We start from the raw sequence: 15,015 nt of genomic DNA on the forward strand, positions 1-15,015 counted from the left end.
TAATTTCATTAATTTTTTTCGATTTTATTGTTTTCATCGAACAATTCGCACGATCCACACAGCTATATGCCACTGATTATAAACCTCAGGTAACCATTCAACAAGACTGAGTTCCAGAAGACTAATTCCCATACACAGACACTAATCAAAGGTATCACCATGGTAATGAGGGTAAAGGTCTGAAATTATGCACACCTTTGTTTGTAGACACTAATGGCGGTAAACAAAACATTCAAAGATTCCATGTTCAAGCCACCTGAAGTGGATGTGTTCATGCTTTTCAATCTCTTTCTATATTAATGCTAAATTCATGCAAAGCCCACAGGCTGGACAGATATAAAACTTAATTTCAGTGACTCGTGACGTGGGTGCCTGCCTTGGGCACGTGACAGCTGCACGTGATGGGGTCTTGATGTCAGCACGTGCATAGCGGGGTCACTCGTACCGGTCCGTAGAACGATATCCGTTTGACCGGTACGCCTGTAAATGTTACAGGTTCGACATGAATTGCCATTTTGTTTCAACTCCTCGTTCATTGTTACAGGATAGTCAAAGATGGTGTCTGTGGTAAGCAACATAAGTACAGGAGAGGTCAGGAGGGCACAACAGCAAATCTCAACATGGTCTGGGAATTCCGTGTTTGCGAATTTACACCTGTTTACACCCGACTAAAGGTCTTGCAACATAATTCCGTACACCTGAAATTTTGGCTACTATCTTTATTTTCTTAACTTACCCTCCCTCGTAATCTCAAGAAATCAGTCAAGACGAACGATGGCTCTTCATATAATTAAATAAAATTGAGCAGTTGACACAGGTAACACATCTAAAACATGAAATGAATGAATACGTGGAGCACGATTTATAATCATGAATGACAGTCTGAAACTACTGGCTAATACTGCCATAACAAGAACAAAATCTTGAAACAGTACTTGCCGAACAACTGGGGGGATAGCCAAAGCAAACAATAATATCACACAGTGAGAAAACAGGAATCCCAGGTGAGCACGTGAGCTTGAACATCACAATGAGATCCATCTGACAGAAGAAGCAACAAGAACAAATGAAGAGATAGAAAATGCGATCTTCAAACTTTTGACTTTTATAAAAATACCGATCGAGAAAGAAAGAGAGAAAGAAAACGAGGAGAGTGTACCTCACCTCACCCCCTCCCTCCCATAACAACCTTTGTTGATTACCAAAACAAAAGAAACTATCTCAAAATAAAAAGAAATTCTCGAAAGCATCTTACTGCAAACGTGCAACCACAAACAGCTATCTTGAACAACCGTTTGATGTATACCTCGAAAAAAGAGAACGGTGTGTGTCTGGGGGACCATGACAGGAGACAAATGTTTACAAGTCTACTTAGCAGGTAGAGTGTCCATGTGAACGACAGACACTGAACTGTACACTTGAAATAAATGGAAAACAACCATTAGAAATATTGTTCTGACTATGCACGACGACGATGATGATGATAATGATGTTCTTATCTGTCGTTAGTGAAGCATAAGAAATACCTATAACGGATACAAAAAAGACCTTTAGACGGGATTTGAACCACACAGGTTTGAATATTTCTTGCTTCTTCGAGATGTCTAGCAAAGATCACAGGCTCAAAACAGAAAGTAACGAGAGAAAACCAACTGAACAGAATTTTGTTCTTTTCTAAACACTCAGAATAATCTCAGACCCGAAAATAAACTTTAAAAATCCAAACCAGAAAATGTTGGGGTCGTTAAATTATCACAAAAATATAAAGCTGACATCTACGTTTGTATAAACATTTGAATACAGGAAACTCTAAGATCACAACGTGAACATCAGATGAATATAAACTTTATAAACAAATATTTTAAGCTGTACATGAAGCATTAATACGGAGAATATGAATTATTTGGAAGGCAGGAGTAATACTTACAAAGGTCTATAACAAACCAGCCAATCAGACAAAAGCTTTCAAGAATAAACTGATGCTCACAGAAACAATAGATAATTTAGCGACTGTAATATCAGTCAACCTAATTATTTGAAAATAACAGAGAGACCAATTTCCACGATCAATCAATGCACAATTATATTTACCATTCACTGCATTATACATTTTCTGGTTTGTATAAGTTCCCATGGTAACGCAAGCAGGACATTGTCACAAAGTAACGAAAGTCAGTAACAGCAACTATAACAGCAACAGCTACGACAACAGCTACAATAATTCTGTATTTCCAGTGCTTTTCAACTGTGCAGGTTAAGGCAGCCTACAGGTTGCTGTGACAACATTGTCGTGTACATGTCTTCAAATGGTGCAGGCATCCCTAAGGCTGTAGTGGTAATTTGTACAGTTTATGCCCTTTCTCAGCCGCCTCAGGCCCGAAATATAATTAGAACAAACAAACAAACAAACAAACAAACAAACAACCAACATTACAGAATAATCTAACAAGATACTGAAGCTGTAAACATGTAAGCTGCCAACCGATACATCTCAATGAGCGCTAGAAATCGCAATCCCTTGCCTGGCAGGGACATAAGGACCGTGTTCATAGGGTCTTTGATGGGAGGTTCTTGATGAAAAAATGATAAAGAGATGAAATTAAAAATGGGAAGTGGTAAGGTAACGAAATGGGAAAGGAATTATACAGTTGAATTTGGACAAACATTGGTGGAAGTGATACAAGATATTGTACACGGCCACGGTTAATTAATTAAGATGGTGGTGAGGTCGCCATGATAAAATAGAGTTGTCTATCCCTCCCCTATCTGTCCCGTGATAGTCTAAATGGCAAGTGTCTTAATCTGAAAAGTATTATTCAATAATTTATTCACGAGTAAAAAAATAGGTAGGCGTTAGAAAAATCGTTACAGTGGCGTTAGATCGGCAAAATATATTGCATAGTAAACAGATAAATAAAAATATTTTAATATGAGATGCAAAATGTTGACAATAATTCACCATGAAATCTTAATGTAAGTACCGTGTCATGATCATTGGAATATGTATATACAGATTTCTCTTTCGTCATTTTTTACACAAAGAAATAAAGTTTCCAAGCGTTGTATTTATGCTACAAACACGAAGTTGTACCGTTTTCTCACAATGTTTATAATGTTTTTTTTTTCCAACCACATATATAAGTAGTGCATAGATAAAGTTTGTTTATACAGCGCATAAATGTAGATACTACCTTTCAGTCATACAAATTGTCAGAAATTTTTCGATTCGGCTTAATTATCCTTCACACATGATTTAAAAGGTTTCTGCGCTTGTGTAGTTATCGCGATATCTGTAACTCTTGTGAAAATAGTCTCATTGTTTTCCTTCCATTACAAATTATTATTCCTCCTGATACAGTCACATTCGTTGAATGATTTGTTCTGCAATGTCAGTCCTCGATCTGCTTCACCATCTGCTGAGTTTGCCTGCACTTAGAAACGAACGTCGAAGCCGAAGTTTTCGATGTTGTTTTGTTCAGACCAGGCCGGAAACACAGCCCCGTCCATTTCTGTAGCCACGGAGTTGTCGACCAGGAGGCGGTGGCCGGTTCCTCCGATTTCCAACTTGCATTCCGGGCATCGGGCAATCTCGTTAGCTCCTCCACAGTCACCGATGGCGTACACGTGACCTGACAAACAGACAATGATTTACATATTAGCAAATCAAAGCACCCACCTAAAGACCCTCTATTTCCAGAAGGTAGCAGGTATGTGACCCACCCAGTGAATTTTTGATTTTGACATGCCATTAATTAACGAACTGCTGTATCTCGCAATCATGTCCCGGAGCACCCATGTTAATAGTCATTATATAATAAGGCCCTCCAAACTGCCGCCTTACTCACCGTTGCGACACTTGTACCAGTGCCCTTGGTTCAGCTGCATAGCCCCGAGGATCATGACCGCTCTTCCTCGCTGACACCCAGGCCAGACTCCGGAACGATCTTCTGCAGCTTCTTCAGCAGTTCCTTGTTGGCCTCCTGCTGACGGGGCGCGTAGGGCAGCCCCTCCTTCATTGCCTGCAGTGCATGCTCCAGCAGATCGCTCACGGAGGGAGGGATGGAGATGTTGCGGCCCAAGGCTATGCTGCGATGGTTCAGCAGGCTCATCCAGTGCTGCAGGCGAAGCAGCTCGGCCTGCGCGTCCTCGCGCTCTTGGTTGCGGAAGATGACCCGCGGATGCAGGATCCACTTCTCGAAGGCGTCCAGCGCCGCAGGAAGGCTGGAGCAGCGGATGGACTTCTTGCGCCGGGTCTCGCGCAGCTTCTTGGTCTCGTCCAGCAGCTTCATCTGGTTCTGCATGCACAGCAGGCCGCTGAGGCTGCTGACGTCACCGGCTCCTTCACCGTCTTCTTCATCTCTTCGTACTCCTCCAGGACCTCGCGGTTGATGCGCTCGTCTAGGTCTCGCGTGATCTCGGTTCGCTTCAGCTCGTCTCCTAGCATCTTCTCCTTGATGACCTCGATGTCCTGCAGCTGCTGTTTGATGATGGCGCCGTAGCGCAGGTTGCGCCGGATGGATGTCTTGCAGCGAGGGCAAGCCTTCAGCTGCACGGCGTCCTCGTGATGGTTGGTCGTCGTCTCCATCCACTGGTCCAGGCTCGTCACCTCGATGATGTGGTGACAGTCTTCCAGCTGCACGAACCTGCACACGTGCACAGAAAAACCAATGAAGCGAGGGAGGTTACTGGCCGTCTCAAGTCAAAAGGGATTCACATTTAGCTGAATTTAAAGACCCACTGAAACACAGGTGACAGGTGAAGTTAAAGACCAGTTCAGGTTCAGATAGATGTGACGAGAAGTAGAAATGAGCTTTTATAATTACACTATGGAAAAAGGCAGAGAATGAGACACAAAATCTCCCCAGTTTCTGAATTAAGGCCTGAGGAAGAGCCGTCAAGTTGTCTACCTTGCATCCGGGTCGTCCTCCGTACCAAAGAAGATTTCCGTCACGATGTCGGCGTTACATATGCGACAAAGAGGTGGACACGGTTCGCCGCACAGCCCTATGCAAGGATGATCACAACGAAGGAGTTTCGGACACGGTTCATCACACCTTTGCCTGTCACAAGGCTCGTTACACAGCTTCGTACACCTGCCATCAATCAGTCTTCAATTTCATTTGATTACATAGGTAGGAGAGCAACATATCTCACGATCGAGAACTGTGAACATTTCCCAAGAGGAGTTACTCTGTCGACTAGCTCAAGTGTCACAAAAAAATTTCTTTAATAAAAAAACTTCAGGAAGATCGCTTATATTATTTTTGTGTGACTGAAGAGGAAAGGGAATGGGGTGGGCGGTGAGGTAAAAGTCAGATTTTGTTGAAAACTGCGTTCGGCGGTTCTCACCTGAAATGTGGACATCTCCAGACACAGGGCTCCCGACAAGGTGTGCATGGTAACCCACACAGTTTCCTACACTCACTGTGCACACACTTGTTTTGACATCTGTAAATCAATCATTCAGTCAGTAAGAACCCACACTCAGTCGGTCATAATGTCTTTCATTCGTTTAAACAGCGAATAAAAATACAACTAAGAACTTTTGTGGCCTAAAATAAGTTTCTTACTTGGAGTTGCAGGGTGGGCAGTTGGAGCACGAGTCCTGGCACTCGTGGCCGCACACCAGGATTCGCGAGCAGTTCTTGCGACATGGCCGGTGCAGGCGTCCGCTGGTACACTCCTGACACTTGCCGCCACACCTGCAGGTGAGGGTGAAACAAACTCATCATCATTCGCAGAAATGTGAGTCCTCTAAACAACACTTGAGAGCTTGCTTTAATGACATGAGGCTGTCTTGCAAAATATTTTTAATTGATTTTTTATAGCAAGTCTTAACGTTTAATGTAGATACATTTTTACAGCGCCGAGGAAAATAATTTACAAGCCACTGAGGACAAATTTTATCTGTTGCTAGCACACTATTATTAGTAAATAAATAAACCTTGCAAGCACATTAATAAATAAATGTTGATAAATAAATCTAGGACTAGGCTGGTTCGGTAGCGGGCCGATCGGACCAACGTCTCCAGGTGGCGGACAGGAGAATGGCCTCCAGACATGAGACTGGCTGCGAGATAATCCTGGTTCTTCCTGACGAATAAACAGCCGCGGACCAACTGTCGGACGGGGAGGGGTAGCAGGTGGCACTGCTTCATCTCAACCACAATTCCGCATTTCACATTCAAGGAAAACACAGCGATACAAACATCGAAAAGAAGGTACCCACAAGAAGCATGTACATAGGGTTACACAGAAACAGGTCAGCGACGGACGCCATCCAGAATGGAGGAGCGGGAGTAGGTATCCACTACCCCGACGGACACATGGTAACCATAGCAACAGGCTCTTACTGCACCAACTACAAAGAGCCGAAGTCAAAGCCATGATCAGTGCAATGAACAAAACAAACACAGACTCACAAAGTGGTGTTCATAACAGATGTCCTACTTGCTCTACAAGCCGTTACAATAACCAGCTACCTAAGCTGACAGAGGGCTGAAAATACCAACTTCCTATAAACGGTACTGCATTGGATACCCTCACATTGTGGTACTGATGGCAATGAGCAGGTTGACAGAATTGCAAAATCAGGAGCTGAAGACAGGACGAGAACAGTCAGCCTGGCAAAGATGAAGATCGAGGCTTTGCACAGACCACTCAACCGCTAGCTTCGACCATTACCTTCCTGATCAGAACAGATGATAACTTTCCGCTTCAGGACATGACACAACAGACTAAAGCACCACCTTCACCGTAAGCTGCACTTGGTGCCACCCTCAATCTCTCCTGTGGAGATGCAGAACAAACATCCTACAGGAGTATAGGCTCCTCCAGGAAATAAAGGTGGAGGTCAGGCCGTCACCAATGACCCTCGACACACGTTGTACGGATCTGTGCACGCTCTGCAAATGACTGTCACTTTTATCTCGCGAGCTGGTTTCCAAATGTGACAAAAAAGGCAAACAACAACAACAAGAACAAACAACAACAAAAAATAAATAAACGTGACTAACGGATGACCACAGGACAAAGGGCGCTGACAGAGGTCCATGCAAGGGGTTGTCTCCCGTGAGCGGCACCACACTGTCCCCGTGTGCCCACATGGCCAGCTGAATGGCACCTGTTCGTAGCACTGATGAGGCTCCCCACATCTGTAGTCGAAAAAAAATTGAAAAAGCTCTCTTTTACATTCTGTTGTGTGAACCCGCGAAACCAAAGAGAACGGGTTGTGTGGTGAGAAAAAAGCAAGAGTATGGCAGCGAGAACAGAACATAACTCGCTCTTCGGCCTCTGGTCTATCGCAACGGTGATGAAAAGAGAGAGAAAGAGAAAAGGATGAAGAAGAAAGGAATTAAGAATAGATGGAAGGAATGGATAAAGGATGGAAGGGATGGTCGCATAGAGGGATGGAAGGAATAAGGTAAGCGTTAATAATAAGGGATGGACAGAAAAAAAGTTAATGAGGATAAGGGAAGGAAGCATGCAAGAAAGGAAACGGAAGGAAGGATGGGAAGATCCGTCACAGTGTCCAGTACTGACCTGTCCCCGCAAGGGTGGCCGCAGGCCAGCGTGACATTGCACTCGGCCTGGCAGACGAAGTCGTAGACGTCCTCGTGACACTGCATGAACTGCGGGTGGCCGCACTTGGGGATGACCCGCTGCACCATCTCGCTGCAGTCGCCGCACTTCTGATGACAGCGCTTCTTGCACGGGTGGCGGAACTCACAGTCCAGGCGTCGCTCGCACGGCTTGAGGCACACGTACGTCTCGTGCTCCTGCACCCGACAGTTAAAGGCCAACCCGAGTCACAAAAAAATCTTTCAAAAGTTACTGGCAGGAGTTGACAATGGTGCTTTCTGTTAGGTAACTCATAACTCTTGAACACATTTTAAGAAAAAAAAATTAAAATCAGATTCGTGGCAAAAAAAAAGACCATAGCACGCACACCTACTCACCTGGTCATACGGGTGACACAGACGGGAGCACACGTGACCACAGTTTAGGCGTGTAGTGCAGGGCTTCATGCACCCTCCTTCCGGTGCCTGGTCAAAGTCCGCAGGTGAGTTGATGTCCAGGCCCCCGTCTTCGGGGTGGTTCTGACAGTACAGATGCAGGGTCTCTCCAATCAGCCCCTCCCGTCTGAGGGACGAGGTGATGTTCCTCCACAGGTCGCTCTCTCCACTGAGGAAGGTCAAAGTTGCCGAGGACATAGAGACCTTTCTGGATAAAGGACAGCAGCGAAGTCGTCATGGAAACACTTGCAGAGTAGGAAGAGTATGTCAAGTATTTATTCTCGAGGTGTAGCCATGTTTACTAAAAACCGAAGCTGTAAGGGTGATTTGTTGGGTTGGAACGAAATATTAGTGTAGTGTTGAGTATATCTGGATAGAAGACTCACCTTCGCACGTGACAGTGCCACGCAGACTCTGTTCTCGATCTTCAAGAATCCGATGTTGCCATCGTCGTTGCTCCTAACAAGGGAGAGAAGAATGATGTCGTTTTCCTCCCCTTGGAAGTTGTCTACTACAGTCAGACGCACACCATCAAACTGCTTCTTGGGCATCAGTTTCTTGAGCTGGTACAGCTGACCTAAAGATAGACAGGTAAACGGTTTTGTAGGAGAGTTATAGAGCTAATATAGCTGACCTAAAGATAGATAATACTGTTGAGCATTATTCGGAGAGTTGTCATTCTTAAGTTAGGCCAACGAACATCAGTCTCCTCTTTAAGAATAAGTGAAAGATGTGTGGAAGCAAGACTGGTAGGTCGAGAGGCCGATGTCAGTAAGGTTGATAGATGCAAGAGAATACAGAATAAGACCGAAAAGGATGACAGTAAGCCTGAAAACTAAAGATGATGTAAGTAAATAAATCTGACAAATAGGTGCGGACCTGAGTAGGTGGTCAAAATGGTGATACGCGAGGCGTCGTAGCCCTGCTTGAGGAGGTAGCCACACAGCTGCGACATGTAGAGAGCCTCGTAGTAGTTTGAGTGACTCTTTGTTTCATCGTCGTTGGTTTCAGGCTCGGCGTGGTTGATGAAGAAGACGTTGGCGGACACTCCTTTCACATCCTCGTACCCCGTCACGGACTCGTGGTTCTGCAGCTTCGGGTAGATGGGCTTCACCAGGGCCGCGATCTCCGGTCGCATGCGGTGCTGCCACCCCAGCGTGTCACACCTGCAATAGTCCTGGGTTCGTATCTCGACTTCGACATACCTCTCTCTAGATATCTTTATGGTTTTCCATTGGTTCTCTCTCCCTCTCTCTGAGTGTGAGAAAGAGAGACTGATTGATCGATTTAAATGATTTCTTCATTCAGGGTGGGTGAAGTGTACAGGATAAAACCAACACCATGAACCTATCTGACAAAGCAGAAAGGCATGATGCATGTGATAGATTCGTGTCGAATGTATCTTTAATCTAGGTAAACCATGTCTATCATCCGGATTACTCAGGTCGAAAAGGGACAACTCTAGCTTGTACTTCCGGGCCAGCGCGTAGACTGTGGGGTTAGGACGCAGTTGCTTGTGGTCGCCGATCAGGATCAGGTGCTGGCAGTCCTGGCTCAGGGTCGTGATCACGTGACCCTCCAGCACTTCCGCCGCCTCCTCCACGACCACCACTCGCGGCTTGACCTCCTGGAGGATGCTTTGATACCTGATGAAGACAGTTGACTTGTGACTTTAGACTCACGGGTGACCGTTTGAAAGACGGAGCCATGTCAAAATGTCCGACAACAAATTTTGTGTACAAGTTCTCTCTTTCAAGTTAAAGCAAAGATAACTCGACTTTCTTCTAACTGGAAATTACTTCAGACAAACAGATGAACGGATAGAGAGGAAGAGTCTCTGTACTTAAGCTCACGTGACAGTCCTGTATGAGAAACACACGAAATCGGTCGAGGGTGTTAGAAACTAGCTACTCACTTGGCCGCAGCTGTGGTCGTCATGGCGATGACCGTGGCGCTCTTGAGGATGTGCTTGTCCTCCTGCATGAGGGTCTCCTGCTGGCGGCGGGCCAAGCGGTCGTACAGACGCTCGAGGTCGCGGATCTCGGCCTGCAGCGAGTCGCACAGGTTCTGCGCCCAGCGCCGATACAGACGCCATCTTTGGGGAATGTCCAGCTCCCACAGGTCGGCCACCTAACAGATGTAGCAGTCACATGACTTTAAGATCGGCAAAAGATACAGCGTCACACACACAACATCCTATTTTGACTAGAATTTATAACTGGAATGTGATGTACAATTCTTAAAAACGAATTTTTTTTTTTTAAATGTTTCTCCATCTGAAAATTCTCAACTCGACATCTTGTCGCCATCCATTATACAGATTTTTGAGGCGATGGTTGGTTGTTGGTTTATTTAATAGGAATGTGTTTCCACCTTTGGTGATTTCAGACAATCGGGGGAAAGGGAAAGGGAGGGTAAACCCCCGGTGCCCAGCCCTGTGTGTTCTGAGACGAGATCTGAACTCTGAGCCTCTCACTGCACAGGTGACAAGCAAGTATTTTAACGACCACACTAACGGGTGCCACAAATTTTTTTGGTGAACTCTGGGTAATCATAACCCCTGAAAATGATCTACACCGTGTTGCAAACTTTACTGTTTGTGTTTTGCAACTAAAAGCCTTGCCTCTTGTTCCTCCTCTGACGTCATTCGGTCATCGACAACCACGTTCCGCCTCAGCTTCCGCTTGATCTTCTTCCACTGTGACCGTTGGATCTGGAACTCTCCGTCCCAGCACTGTCATTTTTGGACAGCCCTTGGTCCAGGCGGGAGATGTCCAGCGCCAGATATCCATTGCGCTCTTCGGCTAGGGCTTTCCTTTTCTCTCTCTGATCATCATCATCATCATTATCATCAACAACAAAAATAATAGTAAGCATAGGGTACAGAAAAACAAGGATGAAAATAGAATGATGGATGAGGGGATGTGTAAAGGACACAAAAGAACAATAAGAAGTAGAACAACAACAAGAGGAAACAACTCTAACATTATCATCATCATTAATAATAAAAGTCAGATAATATTACACACAGGGCGCAGAAAAAAAGGAGAAAATAAGATGAGCTGATGAAGAAGGGGATGTGAAGGAGACACAGAAGAACATCATTAGTAGGAAAAGTATAACAAGAGGAAACAACTCGAACCTCTTTCCGTTTGTTCTCGTTCCTGTCACCGTTCTCCTCCGTATCCAGTCTGTTCTGTTCTTCCAGAGCTTGAACCTCTCCCTCCACGTCCAGTTCGTCCTGACCCAGCTCCTGGTCCAGCTGCTGGAGGTCCTCTGACGTCACATTAGTGCTCTGCAGCATGGCTCCCAAGCCCAGCCACTCGGGATGCAAAACACCTTCTTCCTCGTTCTTCCCTGCATAATTATTATAGTACAAAGAAATGTTTACAACTTTTAAATGCTTACGCACTTTGCTGTAGGGCACACTCATTTCTTGTCGTTACAAGCTCAATATAATTTTTTCATCTGTCCTTTCTCACCTGCCTCGAATGAAGCCTGTCTGAATGTACTGCTTAATGTCCTGCAGGCGGTCGTAGTGCTGAGGAAGCATGTACTGCCTGAGGACGTCTTCGTGCAGAATCTCTCGCCTGGCACCCTCGATCTTTAGCCCTGCCGAGACCACAACAACACACAAATTAATGCAAGTGTCACAGAGATCAAGGGTCGACTTCAGTGAACAAAGATATTGCATAGAGTAAACCTAAAGACTAATGAAAAAAGTGGGAAAAAAATTTTTGGCGAAAAAATGTATAATGAAAAAAAAAGCACAATCATCTGTTGTAGTCTAAAACGATTGATGCTGCTGGTGTTTGCCCTGTTACAAGTATTTCTCGTTTGTAAGAAATTGATGATTTTCTTTTAATGAACTGTCAAGAGCAACACGGATTTTCATTTTGTAAATCAAATGTCATCAAAAGAGGGGTTGTTTGCTGTGTCTAGGGTATTGGAAGGCATGATGTCTGCCATAAGTAGGACAGGAGACCGTCCAGGGCCTGCACTGACTCAAAGCAAGTCTCAAAGAATGTGGGAAAGCATCCCGTCACCCCCTGACAACATCTCCTCCCCCCCACTCACCACCATCACCATTTAGCGCTGCTCACCAATGGTGTCCATCTCCTTCCTGAGGTTGTCCATTGCCTCGTGTCCCTGGAAGCGCAAGCGCGTGATCTCCCGGAAGTCCCTGTCCAGGTCGTCTCGGTTCTGGCGCCTCATCTCCCACCGGATGTTGCTGAGCGTGAACTTTTTCATCTCCTCGCTCTTCAGCCGGCTTCCCTACGCGCACCACGCGCCCTGCACGCCAGCAAGATTATCCCCCTTGTCTCTTTGCTCTCTGTACCTTTGTCGTGCCTGTAAATTGCCTCCCCACAGGACTACTTCACTGCTTCCTAACACTCCTCCCTTACAACACCCATCACATCAAAACATTGTTGTAAACTTTAGTCTGTCATGTCTTTGTCTGTCACTTTGTCCGTTGGTGTCTGTTACACACACGCACGCGCACACATTACTATGTCACTATCATCCACAGTGGAAATATCACCTCATCAGCTTCATCATGCATCATACTAAGCTACCTCCCATGAGTAGAGAGAAGACTGTCTACAAACCTTTGAAAAAACAAACTACTCCTTCCAGGAACTGGTCGAGAGCGTGGTTCGTGTAGCAGACGATCAACATGCTTCTGTTGAGATCCGGATCCCACGACTTCCGGTTGTGAAGCAGCGCCTTGACAATCTTTAGCCCCACGTAGGTCTTCCCTGTTCCAGGGGGCCCTTGAATGACAGAGAACTCTTTCGTCAAGGCCCGGTGCAGGGCCTCGAACTGCGAGGGATCCAGTTTCAGGAGCCCCGCCTCCGGCCATGCCTCACGCTGCAAAACCGGAACCCGTTCGGCGGATCTGGATTCGGTGCTGAAGCGGTAGGACACGTCCCGTCCCTGGTCCTCCAACTGTCGGTCCTCCCGCAGCACCACCCCGTCGTCGACGAGGGGTCGGAGGTCGTAGACGGGCTGGTCCTGCCTTGTGAGGTAGGCGGGTTCGCGGATGTTCTTCTCGCAGTGCACGATGTAGCGCTGGAAGGGCAGGTCGTTGTCGTGGATGTGCTGCAGACCTGCCAGCACGTGTCGGTACGCCTCGAAGAATGCTGTCGTCTCCGCCATCGTGAACACCGACTCAGGGGTAATGGCCGACACCTGATGTAGACAGTAACGATGACAACGACCGTGAGTGCCAACGACAAGATCTTAATTATGCATTTATTGCAACAGAAATAAGTTAACATCGAGTTTAAAATTACAGTTTGATTACAAAAAAAAAAAAGAGCCATCAATCCAACAAACAAAGGAAACACTGAAAAAAATATTTTAAAAAATCCTGCCGCTAGGAAAGCAGAAGAAAATTACTCTCCTACACTGGAGAGCTCTGCTGCGTGTAACAGCATTTGTAACAGCCAGTCCAGAAAATCTATGCAGGTCTTCCAATCAAAAAAAAAAAGAAACATCGCCCACACTGTCGTGTTCAAGAAGGGATTTTTTGTTCAGAAAATGAAACGGCTGATTCTAGAACACAGCCATACAAATGTGAACTTCAGACGCTTCGACGGAAAATTAAAAAAAAAAAAAATTCAAAAGGTCGGAAAGGTGTAACTCGACAAACTGGTAAGTAAATTTTCCCCAGATTGCAGTCTACATTGTATTATTGCTGTTTCTTACTGAGCGCATTTGAGTTAATTTAGTGAGCATTTGTTGTAAGATAAACTCCTGTACTTGTTCGTTAGATGGTTAATTGCAGTTTTATTTTATAGTTACAACAGATTACTGATAATGACTTTTTACCATTAAAATATAATAACAGTATAAAATTGTTTATACATTTTTATCGATGTAAAAATTTATTTTTTACTCATTTAGCTGCATGCAAAATCTATTGTTTACTTACATGACTTTGTTTACTGAAAGTTCAAAAGTTGTCTGAACTGTATAAGTGACTGGATCACAATCGACTGTGAAATGGTTTGAGCAAATTCTTGAGGACGGTGTGGGGGGCAAAGTTCACACGGCATGTCTGAGGAAATCAGAGATGTGTATAATTATATACACCTCTTGACAAAGTTAATCCACTTGTGTTTGTAAGCATTATCTTTAGAACTAACCCTGATTGTCGAAGAAAACATTCAGTAATATCACATTGTGTCTTGGTTGTTTTCTTTTACCCATGATTGCATCTTTCCTCTTTGAATTCAGCTCAAGCAGAAGAAGTTATTTTTAGAAATATTACCCTTTCGTCACTTTCTTTTTTCTCGACAAATCCAGGTGTGATTAAGGGGGGAAAAATGTAATAATTGTCTTCCTTTTCGTCATAACTTACCACCGGAATATGTTTTTTGATACTTATGTTCTATTTTCAGAGATTTACGATGAGCGCTTGCTCCATGTAAGAAGCAAATTCAAGAAACTTTTTTAAAAATCGCCGTTATGCCATTTCGATGTGTGGCGCAAACACATATGAAAAATAGTGCTGACCGGATCATAAATGTTTTAAACATCTTATTTATTTTTTCAGTATATTTAAAAATATTTTATTTTAAAATTTCTAATGCTGTTTTGTGAAACTGTTCATATATAAAGAATCATAAATAAGGCCTAAACGTGCTTTAAAAAAGAAGTGTGCAACTCGCACCACTCTCGTTTGATAAGTTTTTTCCACAAGAATTTGAGTTACTTTTTCGATTTACATGTTTTTTTATGAATATATTAATGACGAAATGTGTGGGTGTGTGTGGATGTATGACCTATGCTGCGATGCTAAAATAAAATCACATGATTTGCATGCGGAATGTGAATTAAGTAAAGGCCAAAAGAAAGAGAGAAATCGAAAATTAAAAAAGTCAAAAGTCAGACAGAAGGACCATTAAAAGGAAAGAAAATGAGTCAGCTAGCCCTGTAGTCAATATCTAATTAGTTGCGCACCATGTCACTAATCATAGTGAATAGTAACTAA

General features: G+C 44.4%; 1 protein-coding gene across 1 annotated transcript in view; it reads right to left on the reverse strand.

Moving 5' to 3' along the window:
* LOC112555497 (NFX1-type zinc finger-containing protein 1-like) overlaps window positions 1-15,015 on the reverse strand; it is a 30,724-nt gene continuing 15,709 nt past the window's right edge. Inside the window, 21 exon segments of the mRNA XM_025223931.1 lie at window positions 1-3,629; window positions 3,846-3,905; window positions 3,908-4,288; window positions 4,291-4,643; window positions 4,908-5,093; window positions 5,350-5,448; window positions 5,571-5,702; window positions 7,017-7,154; window positions 7,543-7,778; window positions 7,959-8,189; window positions 8,191-8,223; window positions 8,402-8,592; window positions 8,895-9,209; window positions 9,456-9,661; window positions 9,931-10,145; window positions 10,639-10,749; window positions 11,355-11,376; window positions 11,504-11,627; window positions 12,119-12,290; window positions 12,292-12,308; window positions 12,626-13,208. Of these exon segments, the coding sequence (XP_025079716.1) occupies window positions 3,433-3,629; window positions 3,846-3,905; window positions 3,908-4,288; window positions 4,291-4,643; window positions 4,908-5,093; window positions 5,350-5,448; window positions 5,571-5,702; window positions 7,017-7,154; window positions 7,543-7,778; window positions 7,959-8,189; window positions 8,191-8,223; window positions 8,402-8,592; window positions 8,895-9,209; window positions 9,456-9,661; window positions 9,931-10,145; window positions 10,639-10,749; window positions 11,355-11,376; window positions 11,504-11,627; window positions 12,119-12,290; window positions 12,292-12,308; window positions 12,626-13,208 (4,002 nt within the window). The 3' untranslated portion in view covers window positions 1-3,432.

Source organism: Pomacea canaliculata, linkage group LG14 (genome assembly GCF_003073045.1).
Source record: "Pomacea canaliculata isolate SZHN2017 linkage group LG14, ASM307304v1, whole genome shotgun sequence".
Lineage (NCBI taxonomy): Eukaryota > Metazoa > Mollusca > Gastropoda > Architaenioglossa > Ampullariidae > Pomacea > Pomacea canaliculata.